At 39.3% G+C, this 12,243-nt stretch overlaps 1 protein-coding gene across 1 annotated transcript; it reads left to right on the top strand.

Moving 5' to 3' along the window:
* Positions 1-564: 564 nt before the first annotated feature.
* Positions 565-11,793, top strand: pdp1 (pyruvate dehydrogenase phosphatase catalytic subunit 1). Its single transcript, XM_030158501.1, has 9 exons — positions 565-656; positions 4,375-4,627; positions 4,725-4,892; positions 5,554-5,765; positions 6,096-6,177; positions 7,005-7,099; positions 7,185-7,353; positions 8,044-8,262; positions 9,870-11,793. The coding sequence occupies exons 2-9, from the start codon at positions 4,388-4,390 to the stop codon at positions 10,248-10,250; spliced, it is 1,566 nt and encodes a 521-aa protein (XP_030014361.1). The 5' UTR covers positions 565-656; positions 4,375-4,387; the 3' UTR covers positions 10,251-11,793.
* Positions 11,794-12,243: the final 450 nt, after the last annotated feature.

Here is a 12,243-nt window from a genome sequence, read left to right as displayed (position 1 = left end):
GCAATATAAAAGCCAATTTTGTCAATACAAGTAACAAATAGAAATACTTGTTGTTCCACAACTAATACTCCAGGAGCAGAATATAAATAGACTTGTTAATTAACTATTGTATTTAGTTTCTACTAAAAAGATCATTGGTGGTTGAATTATCATTTATATATGAATAAAGTCTTGACCAGCAGTGACTGTGCTGCTGTTCACACCATAATATTTATTCATTTATGTCAGTATATGTGTTATAATACGTGTTGCAAAAACAACTGCCTGAACTATTTTATTATTAACTATTTATTAGTAATGGATGTTTTATATTTTCTGCTGGTTAACTTTTTACAAGATAACATCCACTTTTTAATTACAGTATTATTTTTATTCCACGTCTTCTTAAAACGTGCTTGTGTGATAAACATTTCTTCATAATCTTCCACAGCAGATGAGGGGCAGCTCCAGACCAGATCCCCACAGCGTGCGAGTCAGTTTAACATGGGCACCGCGCGATCTGTACGTGGGCGTGGTAACGGCATGACGTACACTAAGGGCCAGGGCTCAGCCAATCAGCGCTGAGTGCACGGTGCGGCGCTTCAGAATGATAGAGAGCGGACGCATCGGTTTTAAGCCATGAACTTCAAGAACTTCTTCATGTTCATCGAGTCCAAGTGAGTGAATTTAGCTGTGCTTTAGCCATGTTTGGTTTCTACGCTTTTAACTCCTCAGAGACTTAGGTGCGGTATTATATGTTTCGTGGCAAGCCTTTACTCAGTGTGTCCTAGTATGTGGGTGTAACCCTGTCACTAGCTAAGGTTAGCCTAAATTTGGCTGCTCTGCCTGAGTTTTGGACGTACGTAGTACTGTTAAGCTCTTAAATCATCTTTAAATAGCGTATGGTTCATCTTTAACAGTAGTGGCAGTGCTCTAACTTCGTTTTCCTGTGTTGCCAAATCAGTTAGTTGCATTGAGTTTAGCCTACAGTTTAGTAGACTTGCTGCTGCTAGCTAGGAGGAGCTAGATGTCAACAAACATGGCATCTTTCTTCAGTCCCACAGAGCTGGGACGGGCCCTCTGTGGGTTTTGTGACTCATACTCTACATGCGGTTTTTTTTTCGTTTTTTTTTTTTGTTTTTTTTTAAAAGATGAACAGGGTCTGGTCAGCTGAGTCACATTTTCTGGAATAGTGTAGATTTAAAGCTAAGCTGCATTCACCTTATTGTCATATCTTTGCATCTCTCCTCATTAAAAATATATAAAGGTTATCAAGGCTGCAGATACATTTTAATTGTGAGGCTATCACAGGTGAAAGTCAGTGTTGCAGATCTATTCTAATTATGCAATGTGCACAGACGAAAGAGGAGATCCAGTTCAGTAGGTCATTTGCAGACATTACTCAAGATATAAATGTCAGCTATGAGATTCTTGCCGAAGCTATTTTTGGGAGGGGTGTCCATCACTGCTGACCTATCGCTGGAAAGCCACGTAGAGAGAATCTAGGGTTAGCAGCAAGGGGAGAGTAAATCTGAAATGGAATATGGTCCTCAAACGGCTGCAGTTAATCTTTAAAATCTTCAAGTACTTTTAAAACAGATGTTTAACTTCTGTACTAAATGTGGTGAGGAATGTTGTCTTTTTCTGCTGTGTTAGAAATCCAGCAATTGAATATTGAACCAACGAACACTGAACCACTCCAGTATACTATTACCATTATTTACTTTTATTAATCAACTATATTTGAAGACGCTGAACCAAGTGTTCCAAAAGCTGCAGCTCCATCTGATAAAATGAGTGGCCTCTGGTATCTGAATTATTAAACGGTCATATGTGACTCAGACAAGGGTACTGTATTCTTGTGCAGTGATTTTTCTGAGAACATGATTTTCTGACAGGGTTCACAATAGGACAACTGAAGCTGTATTTGATCATATATATAATAAAATAAACAGAAGTTTGTATTTTGGCATGTTGATATTTTAGATTATCATGTGGTCAGTGGTCTCCATCCTGTCACAACGAGCAGGGTGTTGGAATAATTAGATTAAGAAAGTCGAGTGCAGCTTAATGACAGTTGAAACATGAAGTAGAAAATGAAACATGAAGGCATTTTCTTAACTCCCCCACAATTACTCACATCATTATGTTCTCCACTCAGGCATAAACGTCACCACATGTAATCTCTTAACTTCCTGTTTTTCACCTCATCCCTCTTGCACCTGAAGTTTAATTACAGTGGTTTTAGGGGATTATTACTTGTACCACAGAAGTTATGTAATCACTTATGTAGTGTTTTTCTGCCTGTCTCTTTGTAGGATTCAGTAAGAACATACTGTACCAATTCTCAGGAAACTGGTTGGATAGGGCACTGGCCAAGGATACAGCCTTTAATATTCTGAGCAGATCTATTTAGGGAAAAAAGAAGGGTTGAAAGATGGAATATTTTTCCTCTTTAACATTATAGAGCAGTTTACCTCCCACCTAACATAGAACTGAGACATTTGTACAGTTTTAACAGTCAAATTAAGATGTGGGACAAAGTGATAAAAGGATGATTTTATCATATTCTGTGGTTTCTTAGTGTTTTAGTAATATTGGAGAATTAAAAGAATGGGCTATTGGCCTGGATGGAGATCTGTGCCTTCTTACTCTAAACCAACAGCTCAAATTTCCCACTTCCTAGTTTTTGTCTCTATGCTTTTGCTGGTGTCATGCTCACATATGTTCTACACATCACCACAGGGGAATTAACTCATTTTATCTAATTATATACTCAGTAACTACCCAATAAACAGAGAAAATGGAAACAGCCTGATCACAATCAAGGGTACTAGAAAGGGTGCACATATAGATAAAAAATAATAATGCTCTATCAAAAAATCAGACAGACCATTTTATTTGTCTGATATTTCTCTTTTAAAGTCCAAAATGTTTTTGTATTATGGTGTCTACTAAAAATTTCGCAGGCTTGCCCCTGTCAAATCAGAAATTATTCGGTGTACAGACACTGCAGCCTAATAGCCTCCATATTTAATGCCTACAAAGATATACAAATGTTTCAGCACTCAGGATAATCATGCATTGTTTATTGCATAGATGTCGTGTCCAAAGCATGCGTGCTGAAAAATTCCATATATTGACAGAAACAATAAAATTAGACCCACATATTTTGAATATGGTGTACGGACACTACTTGATGTATGGACTCTACAAGATTGGAATGGAAATCTGGCTTACCACATGGTCGCATCTCTGTTAGATCTGTAACTAAGTCTTCCTGGTACGGGAGTAAATAAACATTTGTGAAAAAGTTATAACAATATAACTATAAGGCATATACACGATATTATTGATGGAAGTATACTGGTGTGCGGACACTACATGAATTTTGGTGAACAACGCGCCATTGAAAACATGCGGTTCGACGTAAACATCCGTTTGCCACATTGTTACCAAATTTTCTGCAGCCAGAGAGCATACCAAAATGTGTCTAGTTGTGCATATTTAGTCATAATAATACTGAAATAACAGGTTCCCATTCTATTATTACAATTAAAGGGCTGTAAAAGAAGGGTTTTCATAACAAAATGGTTGATTGTCTTAATACTGAAAATAAGAATTGATAATGAAACAGCTGTTCAACAAAAATGATCAATAAATGAAAAGCAATGTGATGTGTGCATTTTGTAAGAAAAAAGACACAGGAGTTGAATAGTAATTATTTATTGTGTTACAAAACATTATGTACAATAATTTTGCTCTCTTATAACAATAAAATTGTGCACATGTTTTCACGCTCATTTGGTCTTCATTTTATCAGTTTTTATCCGATTTTCTTCAAATTTGGAGGATTGCAAGATCTAGTAATAAGATGGCCAAAGAACCATTTTGGGAATGGTTTTGGGGGTATCTTTTTGCAATACTGATTAATAACTGATGCAAATAAACTTGTACACCTTGATTGTGATCAGGCCAAAAGAACATCCTAGAAATTTAGAATATCTAAAGAATTAAGACATAATGTGAATGGCAAGTACGAAATCTTAAAAGGCAAATACACAAACTGCACATAAGTATTTAGGCCTAAGTGTCATTACTTAATGTGAAAAAATCTTTTGCATTCTGGAAGATAAATTTTGTTACTATAGGAAAATCAAACACTATTCTACCAGCAAGTGGTGTGCCACAGTTGTTGATTTAGGAAACTGCTGATAAATGTAAAACATTGTTTTTCTCTCTGCACTAACCCCACAGACTGTCTCTGTTTGCATGTCGTTTGTTTAATGGTGCACACAGCAGCCTGCCTGACCTGTATGATGACGTCTGAGCTCTCCTATAGGTCTGTATGTCTGTACACAGTATGTCAGTGGTGTGCCCTATGTGTGTCCACAGTGCACCGTGAGCCATGCCTGTAACATCACAGATCCTCCGAGGTTTGCCGCGGGCTAAGGTCTTGGCCTCCAGTTTGTTACCATGCCAACGCCACCAGTCCCATGCGGGGCCCGTCACTCACAAGCCCACATCAAGACGAAACCCCCAAATGTGGCACCAGCACGGTTACCAGACGACCTCGGTGCTCCGCAGCTACATCCTCACTCCACCACAAGTCAACTCCATCCTGAAAGCCAACGAGTTCAGCTTCAAGGTCTGTAAGGTCACGAAAAACACTCAGACTGCCATTTTACACTGCCACTCCAAAGTGAAGCTCATGCCTTAACCATTTTTATTCATCATGGCTCTAGGTACCTGAGTTTGATGGGAAGAACGTGTCGTCAGTCACAGGGTTTGAGAGTAATCAACTGCCTGCGAACGCTCCTATAGAAGACCGCCGCAGCGCTGCTACGTGTCTGCAGACTCGAGGAATGCTGCTGGGAGTGTTTGACGGTCATGCAGGCTGTGCATGTGCACAGGTAGGGCTCACTCTGTCTCTGGATGCCATTTCACATTTTAATCTAGTGTTCTGCAAAGGATTCATGCATTATTTAAATTGACAACTGTGTTTATCTTATCACGTTTTATGCCACTTTAGTTTTCTATGCATAAAATATGATAGTAGGGTTGTTTGTATATTACCAAATTCTCAGATATAATTCTTATGTAATTTAATTTTCAGATAAATATACATATTATTGTATAAAATGATAACATGGAAATGTATGTTTCATAATTAATTTTCATTTATATGTAACAATCAAAGTGTAGATACAAATAAACAATACAGACAGACCTAAAATATAAGAAATTAAATAGGAAACTTTGCAAAGGCCTAACTGTGATTCTTCCTACTGTTTGGCATGATTCTTTTGTAGGTGGTAAAACAGGTTAGTGGTGTTTGAGTCTGTTGTTGGACCAGCCAGCCACATAATTTGCAAACCACTCTTTTAGGTACAAGTTCCTGGTTTTGTTGTTGCTGTAGTAGTGTGTGTCAGTCTCTCTCCTCCATGTTTGTTTGTGCTGTGTGGAAGACCAGTAAGTGCTGTCCAAGTGCTCTCACCCACAACAAGTGTGATTTGCATAATACAGAAGTCTTTTGGAAACTGTTTAATTATTGCACCTGTTCGTCTCTACCAGGCACTGAGTGAGAGGTTGTTTTACTACATCGCTGTATCTCTGCTACCTCATGACACCCTGTGTGAGCTGGAGGCAGCGGTGGAGGCCGGCAGAGCTCTCAGCCCCATCCTGCAGTGGCACAAACACCCCAACGACTACTTCAGCAGAGAGGCTCAGATGCTCTACTTCAACAGCTTGCGAACATACTGGCAGGAGTTAATAGATCTAACCAGGTGAGGCGTACAGGTTTTCCACCGGTCCATAGAAAGATCTTAAACAGTCTTGAATTGAAATTGCTAAAACTGTGGTCCTCCTCTAAAAGTTGAAGACAGAACGGATATGTTTTAGCTGTCTTGACGGGAAATAAACTGCAGTCCAGAATACTTGCAGTTCAGACCAGACCTGCTTATTTCTCACTTTATCTGCTGTTTTTTGTAGAAACGCACCCACACTAACACACCCATATGTTGTTTTGCCAGTAGTACAGTTGTTGATCTTTTGTTTTTGCCTCCGTACTTCCTATCTCTCTGCATCACTCATATTGCTCTGTGTTGTGTTTTCAGCCCAGGAGAGGTACCAGACACTCAGGAAGCACTGTTGAACGCTTTCAAGAGGCTCGACAATGACATTTCCCTCGAGGCTCAGGTAGGAACAGTTGACCCTCATCTTCACTTGGACAAATGCTAAGTAATGTGTTGAAATGTTGTAAATGTCAATGGCATGTAATATATATATACAAAAGTAAAAAGATAAGAGTGTTGAAAACAACGTGTTTATAACAATCTTGTGCACGTAAATTCATAATAAAATTTTGAATTGAACTGTTTTAGTGATTTTTCTTTTTCCCTCCAAATATTGTAATTATTAACATACTACAATTAATTTAAAAGAATAAGGTAGTTATTGAAATACAAGTACTATCTTTAAATTTTTTATTTTTTTTTTTGGAAATATAATCTCTGTTTTTATATTATATTAATTCCAGTCACAGTCACCAAGTAAATCACATAAAATTATTACAAATACTGAATATAAATAGATTTGGATTGATAGATTGACCAGATGGTCACACCACATAATATTTTAACACTTCATATTATAAAAAATATCAATAGCTAGTGGTTTAAGAAAAAAAGTGACTATGTAATGATATTATTATGTATTACTGTATAAATCTTTTTTCTGACTGAAAAAAATGCAGTCAGAAAATGTAGGTGTTTCATCAATGACCCACATCTCAAGTTAATACTCAAGTCAAAGGTCAAGTAATTCCATGTAGAAGAACATGAGGAGTGGATGTTACAGTTATCTGGGATATCACCTCTGCCCTCTGTCAGCAGCTCAAACGCATGTGCTCGTCCAAATTTAACTTTAATGACTCAAACAGGAATTTAGGTGTCACCACTTCTTCATGTAACTTAAACCATGAACCAAATCCTGTCCAATGACTCTGTGGGTTTTCTGCTGTTCAGGTTGGAGACTCGAATGCTTTCCTTCACTACTGGGTTCTGAGAGTGGCTTTTTCTGGAGCAACAGCATGTGTGGCTCACGTTGATGGACAAGACTTGTACGTCTACTACACATGTGAAGTGCATTGTAATAAACCAAACATGAATATTTTTATGACTTTCCATACCTTTCTGCTCTTAAAGGTTTATAGCCAATGCAGGGGATGCTCGGGCCGTGCTGGGCGTGCAGGAGGAGGATGGTACATTCACTGCTCACACACTTTCAAATGACCACAATGCTCAGAACGAGGAGGAGGTGGCTCGGATCCGGGGTGAACATCCTACATCAGAGAGGAAGACCGTTATAAGACAGGTACCACACCGAATAATCTCCTTAATGGAATTTTAATTAGAGCTAGGGCTGTCAAAATGAACTCATTAATGCGGATTAATCCATCATCATGATTAATCTGATTAAAAATTTTAACGCAGTTAACCCATCTGCAGCACAGAATGTTTCTGAATGTCTCTGCCAACACTTTTGGGGCAGTTTGTCCAAGTAGAATTAGCGTCGCATATGCACAAATGGGCAGTTGATCCGGCAGTGACAGGCAGCAGAACCAACCCATAAAGATGGAAGACGCTAAACAGCACGTTTGCCCTCTGGATGGGATACAAAAAAACCCAAGACAGAACAGTCAACTGACATAAAGTATTCTGCGCATTCTGCAGGAAGGAGTTTTCTTTTCACTGAAGCACTTCCACCTTAAAATACCACATTAACATGAAGCATGTGTTAGTCAGGGATTCGGCTAACACTTCAGCTAATGTGTCGCCCAGCTTGCAACAAACATCTTAAGTGCATATATATTCCCTTCTTTCTTCAGTCTGTTTTCTCATGCAAAATGAAACGTGATTGATATAGGTTAGAAATGAATGATATTTAATTGTGATTAATTGAAATAATCTACAGCAACCCTGTGATTAATCTGATTAAAATATTTATTGTTTGACAGCACTAATTACAGCATTTATTAAATCCTCTTCTCTGTTTTCTATTCAGGACCGGTTGCTCGGCCTTCTTATGCCATTCCGTGCATTCGGCGACGTCAAGTTCAAGTGGAGCATCGAGCTGCAGAAGCGTGTGTTGGAGTCTGGACCTGATCAGCTTCATGAAAATGAACACACAAAGTTTATCCCCCCGAACTACCACACTCCTCCGTACCTGACCGCTGAGCCCGAGATCACCTACCATCGACTGCGGCCGCAGGATCGCTTCCTGGTGAGAGACACAGCAATTACACTTACACAAAGAGATGCATTAAAATAACACATTTATCCAAAATATACATTTAAGTAAGCAGTATACCTGGTCGAAGGATTTGGTTGATTTTGTTGATTATTCTGGAAATTTTATCTGTTCATTTCTTTTCATCTGTAGCTGTTCTCGAATACATGTTTCCAGTATATTTAACACTTTCAGTGCCATGGGCCGATTAAATCGGCTTTACGAAAACAACCTGTAAAGTGCCACGGGCCGATCAGATCGGCTTTGGAGAACACGCCATATTTGTGTACAAACAAACCATCCACCCCCATTTCTTTCTCACATTTCGATGACGTTCTTTCTGTGTCCCCCTTTTGAGACCAAGCAGACGGGAATTTGAGGTCACGCGACCGAATAATATTGTTATATCTTTTTAATGTGTCTTATTCTCCGGTGTTTCATCAGAGGGAGCCCTCCATGCCGGGGGGCGGCTGTGGACTCCAGGGGCTGTGGCGCCTTCTCTCACTGGGGTCCGCTCCTGTCTGGTGGGTGGGGGTCCCAGTTGGCCCTCTCCCACTGGTTGGGATGCGGGGCTGTGTTGCTGGTGCCTGGTCGCCGGGGTCGGCGGCTGCCTCCTGGTGCGGATGGCTCCCTGAGACAGCGCCTCCTAAACTGATGTTTAACTTTTACTTGTACATTTTTGTTCTGGTCTACCCGTGCTCAGTCAGTCTTCTTAAGTATGTGTGAGCTTGTGGGTTTGCATGTATATGTGTGTGTGTGTGTGTGTGTGTGTGTGTGCGGGTGAGTGGGTGGGTGTGGGTGGGGGGCGGTACTGATTTTTAAACAGATATGTAAAGCACTTTGTGCTACAGTTTTTAATGTATGAAAAGTGCTATATAAATAAAGATTATTATTATTATTATTATTATTATAATAAATTATGCAAATTACGATCAATAATGAATCGGCTGCGTCCGGTGTGTTTTGGATCTAATCAGCAATCGGTCGGATGTTACCGAGTAGTTTCCTGCAGGATTCTTCAAATATTATAAAAACGACGCGAAATACTGAAAAACGGCCAAATTCTGTGGCACTTTTAAGGCTTATTAGCCCCTTAACTGTCTGGCACTTAAAGAGTTAAGATAGCATCAGTCAGACTGGCCTTTGTTTTATTTTTTTTGACTAAGTGACATGTTTAATAGATGACTTTTGCTTTGAAATAAGAACTCAATACCCTTCACAGACAAAGGCTCTGCTTATGAGGAAGTATATCTTTTATAATTAATTTTCATCAGCAGCACTTCCCAGTATTTTATTTTGGGCAATAGAAATAACTCTCATTGTCTTCTCATCAACACTAGCTTAAACCCACTGTGATGGAAATTCATAATTTGTATAAACATGCTAGGAAATAATAGCTGAAAACTTGTGAGAAGACTATAAAGTATGTGATATTGAGTAGTGGAGTTAGACTGTGCAAACTCTTTATTGTGACATTTAATCATTCAAACTTGGTTCTGAATACACTGATATATTTTTCTCCGAACCCAGATTTTTAGTGCTATGTCTGCAAATATTCCAGCTCATACAATGTTTTCTAATTCCCTTTTGGTTTATCGTAGGTGATTGGCTCTGACGGCCTCTGGGAGACCCTCCACAGACAGGAAGTGGTTCGGATTGTGGGAGAGTATTTGACGGGGGTGCATCAGCGCCAGCCCCTCACAGTCGGAGGCTACAGGGTCACCCTAGGACAGATGCAGGGGCTGCTGGAGGAGAGGAAGGCCCGCATCTCCTCTGCTTTCGAGGATCAGAACGTAGCGACACACCTGATGCGTCATGCGGTGGGCAACAACGAGTTCGGCACGGTTGACCACGAGCGGCTGTCAAAAATGTTGTCGTTGCCCGAGGAGCTGGCCCGCATGTACCGCGACGACATCACCATCATCATTGCTCAGTTTAACCCTCATGTGATCGGAGCTCAGAGGCAGGAAGGGCAGTCCTGAGTGGCAGGGAACACAAACTGCTGACCTGCTCCTAAGCACATTTTGGAGACAAACAGGAATATATGTCCAACGGCTGCAATGAATTTCTATAACAATATTTATCTAAAAGGTTTGTATGTTTGTACGCAGCGATAAAGACATTTGGTCACTTATTAAGTAACAAGTCTCTGTTACAGGGTCAGAGCCACCTTATCTCATATCCTTCTGTCACACCATGTTATTCAATATGTTACACACACACACACCTCTCTGATGTGACACTGTTACAACCTGACTTTGTGCCAAAAGATCCAACCTCCCCATCTGCTGAAACCCTCAGCAGAGTTATTCCAAAGAGGAGCAATGGAGCACTGATGTGGACTTGAACTGGACAGGCTGAACTCTATTTCTGTTTGGTTTGCGTCACTTTATTCCCAGATGCACTTCTATCACTTTTGTGGCTGCTTCTGCATTTAAGAGACTGATGTTACGGCAGAACACTGTTTGATTTTATTTCTTGTGTGTTGTTGGATGAGGTCTTAATATAGTCTGAGCATCCAGCTTGTATTTTAAGTGCAGCCTCAGTTTGTTAGGATTCAGATTCTTTTTTTTACTCCATCATAGTTTCATGTCATTTCATTGAATGTGGACGCATTAACACAAATAACTTGGATTCAGTTACACACCAACAAAATAATCTGCTTTTTCTTTAACTTTCCAATAATGTTATCTCTTGAAAGCATCTAAAAGAGTTTACTGAAACAATTTTTGAAGGAATGTAGCGTGACTATTCATCCATGTTTGGAGCAGGCTCTAACTCATAAAAGACCTTTACAAGCCAACACTGTTGTAAAGAGGCCACATGCTAAAAATGTTGGAATGAGTTTTTGTACTTTTCGTCTCATTTCACATCCAATATTCTGACGTACAGAAGAAAACAAACATTTCCAAATATTTACAGACTGCAACGTGGTTGTAACACGTCATGGACTCTGGAAAGGCAAAATGAGCCACATCTGGCTTCTCTGTGACCACTTTTATTTATTTATACTGAAAGAAGCCAATTGTTCTCTTATTTTCCATATAGAGTAAAACACTACTCTGGTTAAACAGAGGGTAGAACTAACTTGTTTCTGCTGTACTTACACCATTAATCTGGTTTTGAGTAGTTTTAGTTACGTTTCTTCCTTTCTATGCTCTGTCAGGGGGAAATGCTCATCCTCTTTTCCTTCCAAACAGGACATTAGCAGGGTGGTTCACCGTGTTTCAGGTTGTTTTAGATTTAATTACCACTGACAGAATTGGTGACAGCAGAAGCAAGCCACTCTTGTGATAATCTCCATGTTAAACAGTAATAAGAGGGTTATTATGTGTGTGTGTTTGCTCTATTTAAGCCCAAAAAAGAGCAGAATGTAAGTTAAAAAGCTGTTTGAATATAAACTTTTATTTATTCAGCTTGAGCATTACGTTACACATTGTCATCTGAAACTGTTTGTATAAAATGTAAGTTATATGGGTTAAGTTTTGTATATGGAATGGATTAATAAAACACCAAATAAACACTTCGAGTTGTTTTGTGGTTTTGCTCACACTGAGATGACACACTAACCTACAAACCACCTGAATGGTCACTGAAAGGCATTCAGTATGGACAACATAACCTTGAAAGTGATTGTCACCTCTCTGTTACACATTAATGGGTTTAACGTCACTGTGATTGAGACACAGTGGGCATTTTCTTTGTAAAGCAGATCACGACCACTAGATGATGCCACAGCATCAAATACTAATGCCTTTGTCTAATGAAGATGCACAGGTTGGAAGAATACCACCATCACCTGGACAATTTGAGAAATACTACTTTTCTACATGTTAGAAGATAATTAGACCTTATATTTATGTCATTAACAAATGATAGTTGATGTGGTTACATGACTAAGTGTTTTGCATCGTATGAATTGACAGTTTCAATGTTTTTCACATTTCATAAAAATACTAAAATGGGAGCAATTCA

The sequence above is a fragment of the Sphaeramia orbicularis genome, chromosome 16 (assembly GCF_902148855.1).
Source record: "Sphaeramia orbicularis chromosome 16, fSphaOr1.1, whole genome shotgun sequence".
In the NCBI taxonomy this organism is placed as follows: Eukaryota; Metazoa; Chordata; class Actinopteri; order Kurtiformes; family Apogonidae; genus Sphaeramia; species Sphaeramia orbicularis.
The sequence above is the reverse complement of the archived record's forward strand: the minus strand, read 5'-3'. Positions and strand labels throughout refer to the sequence as shown.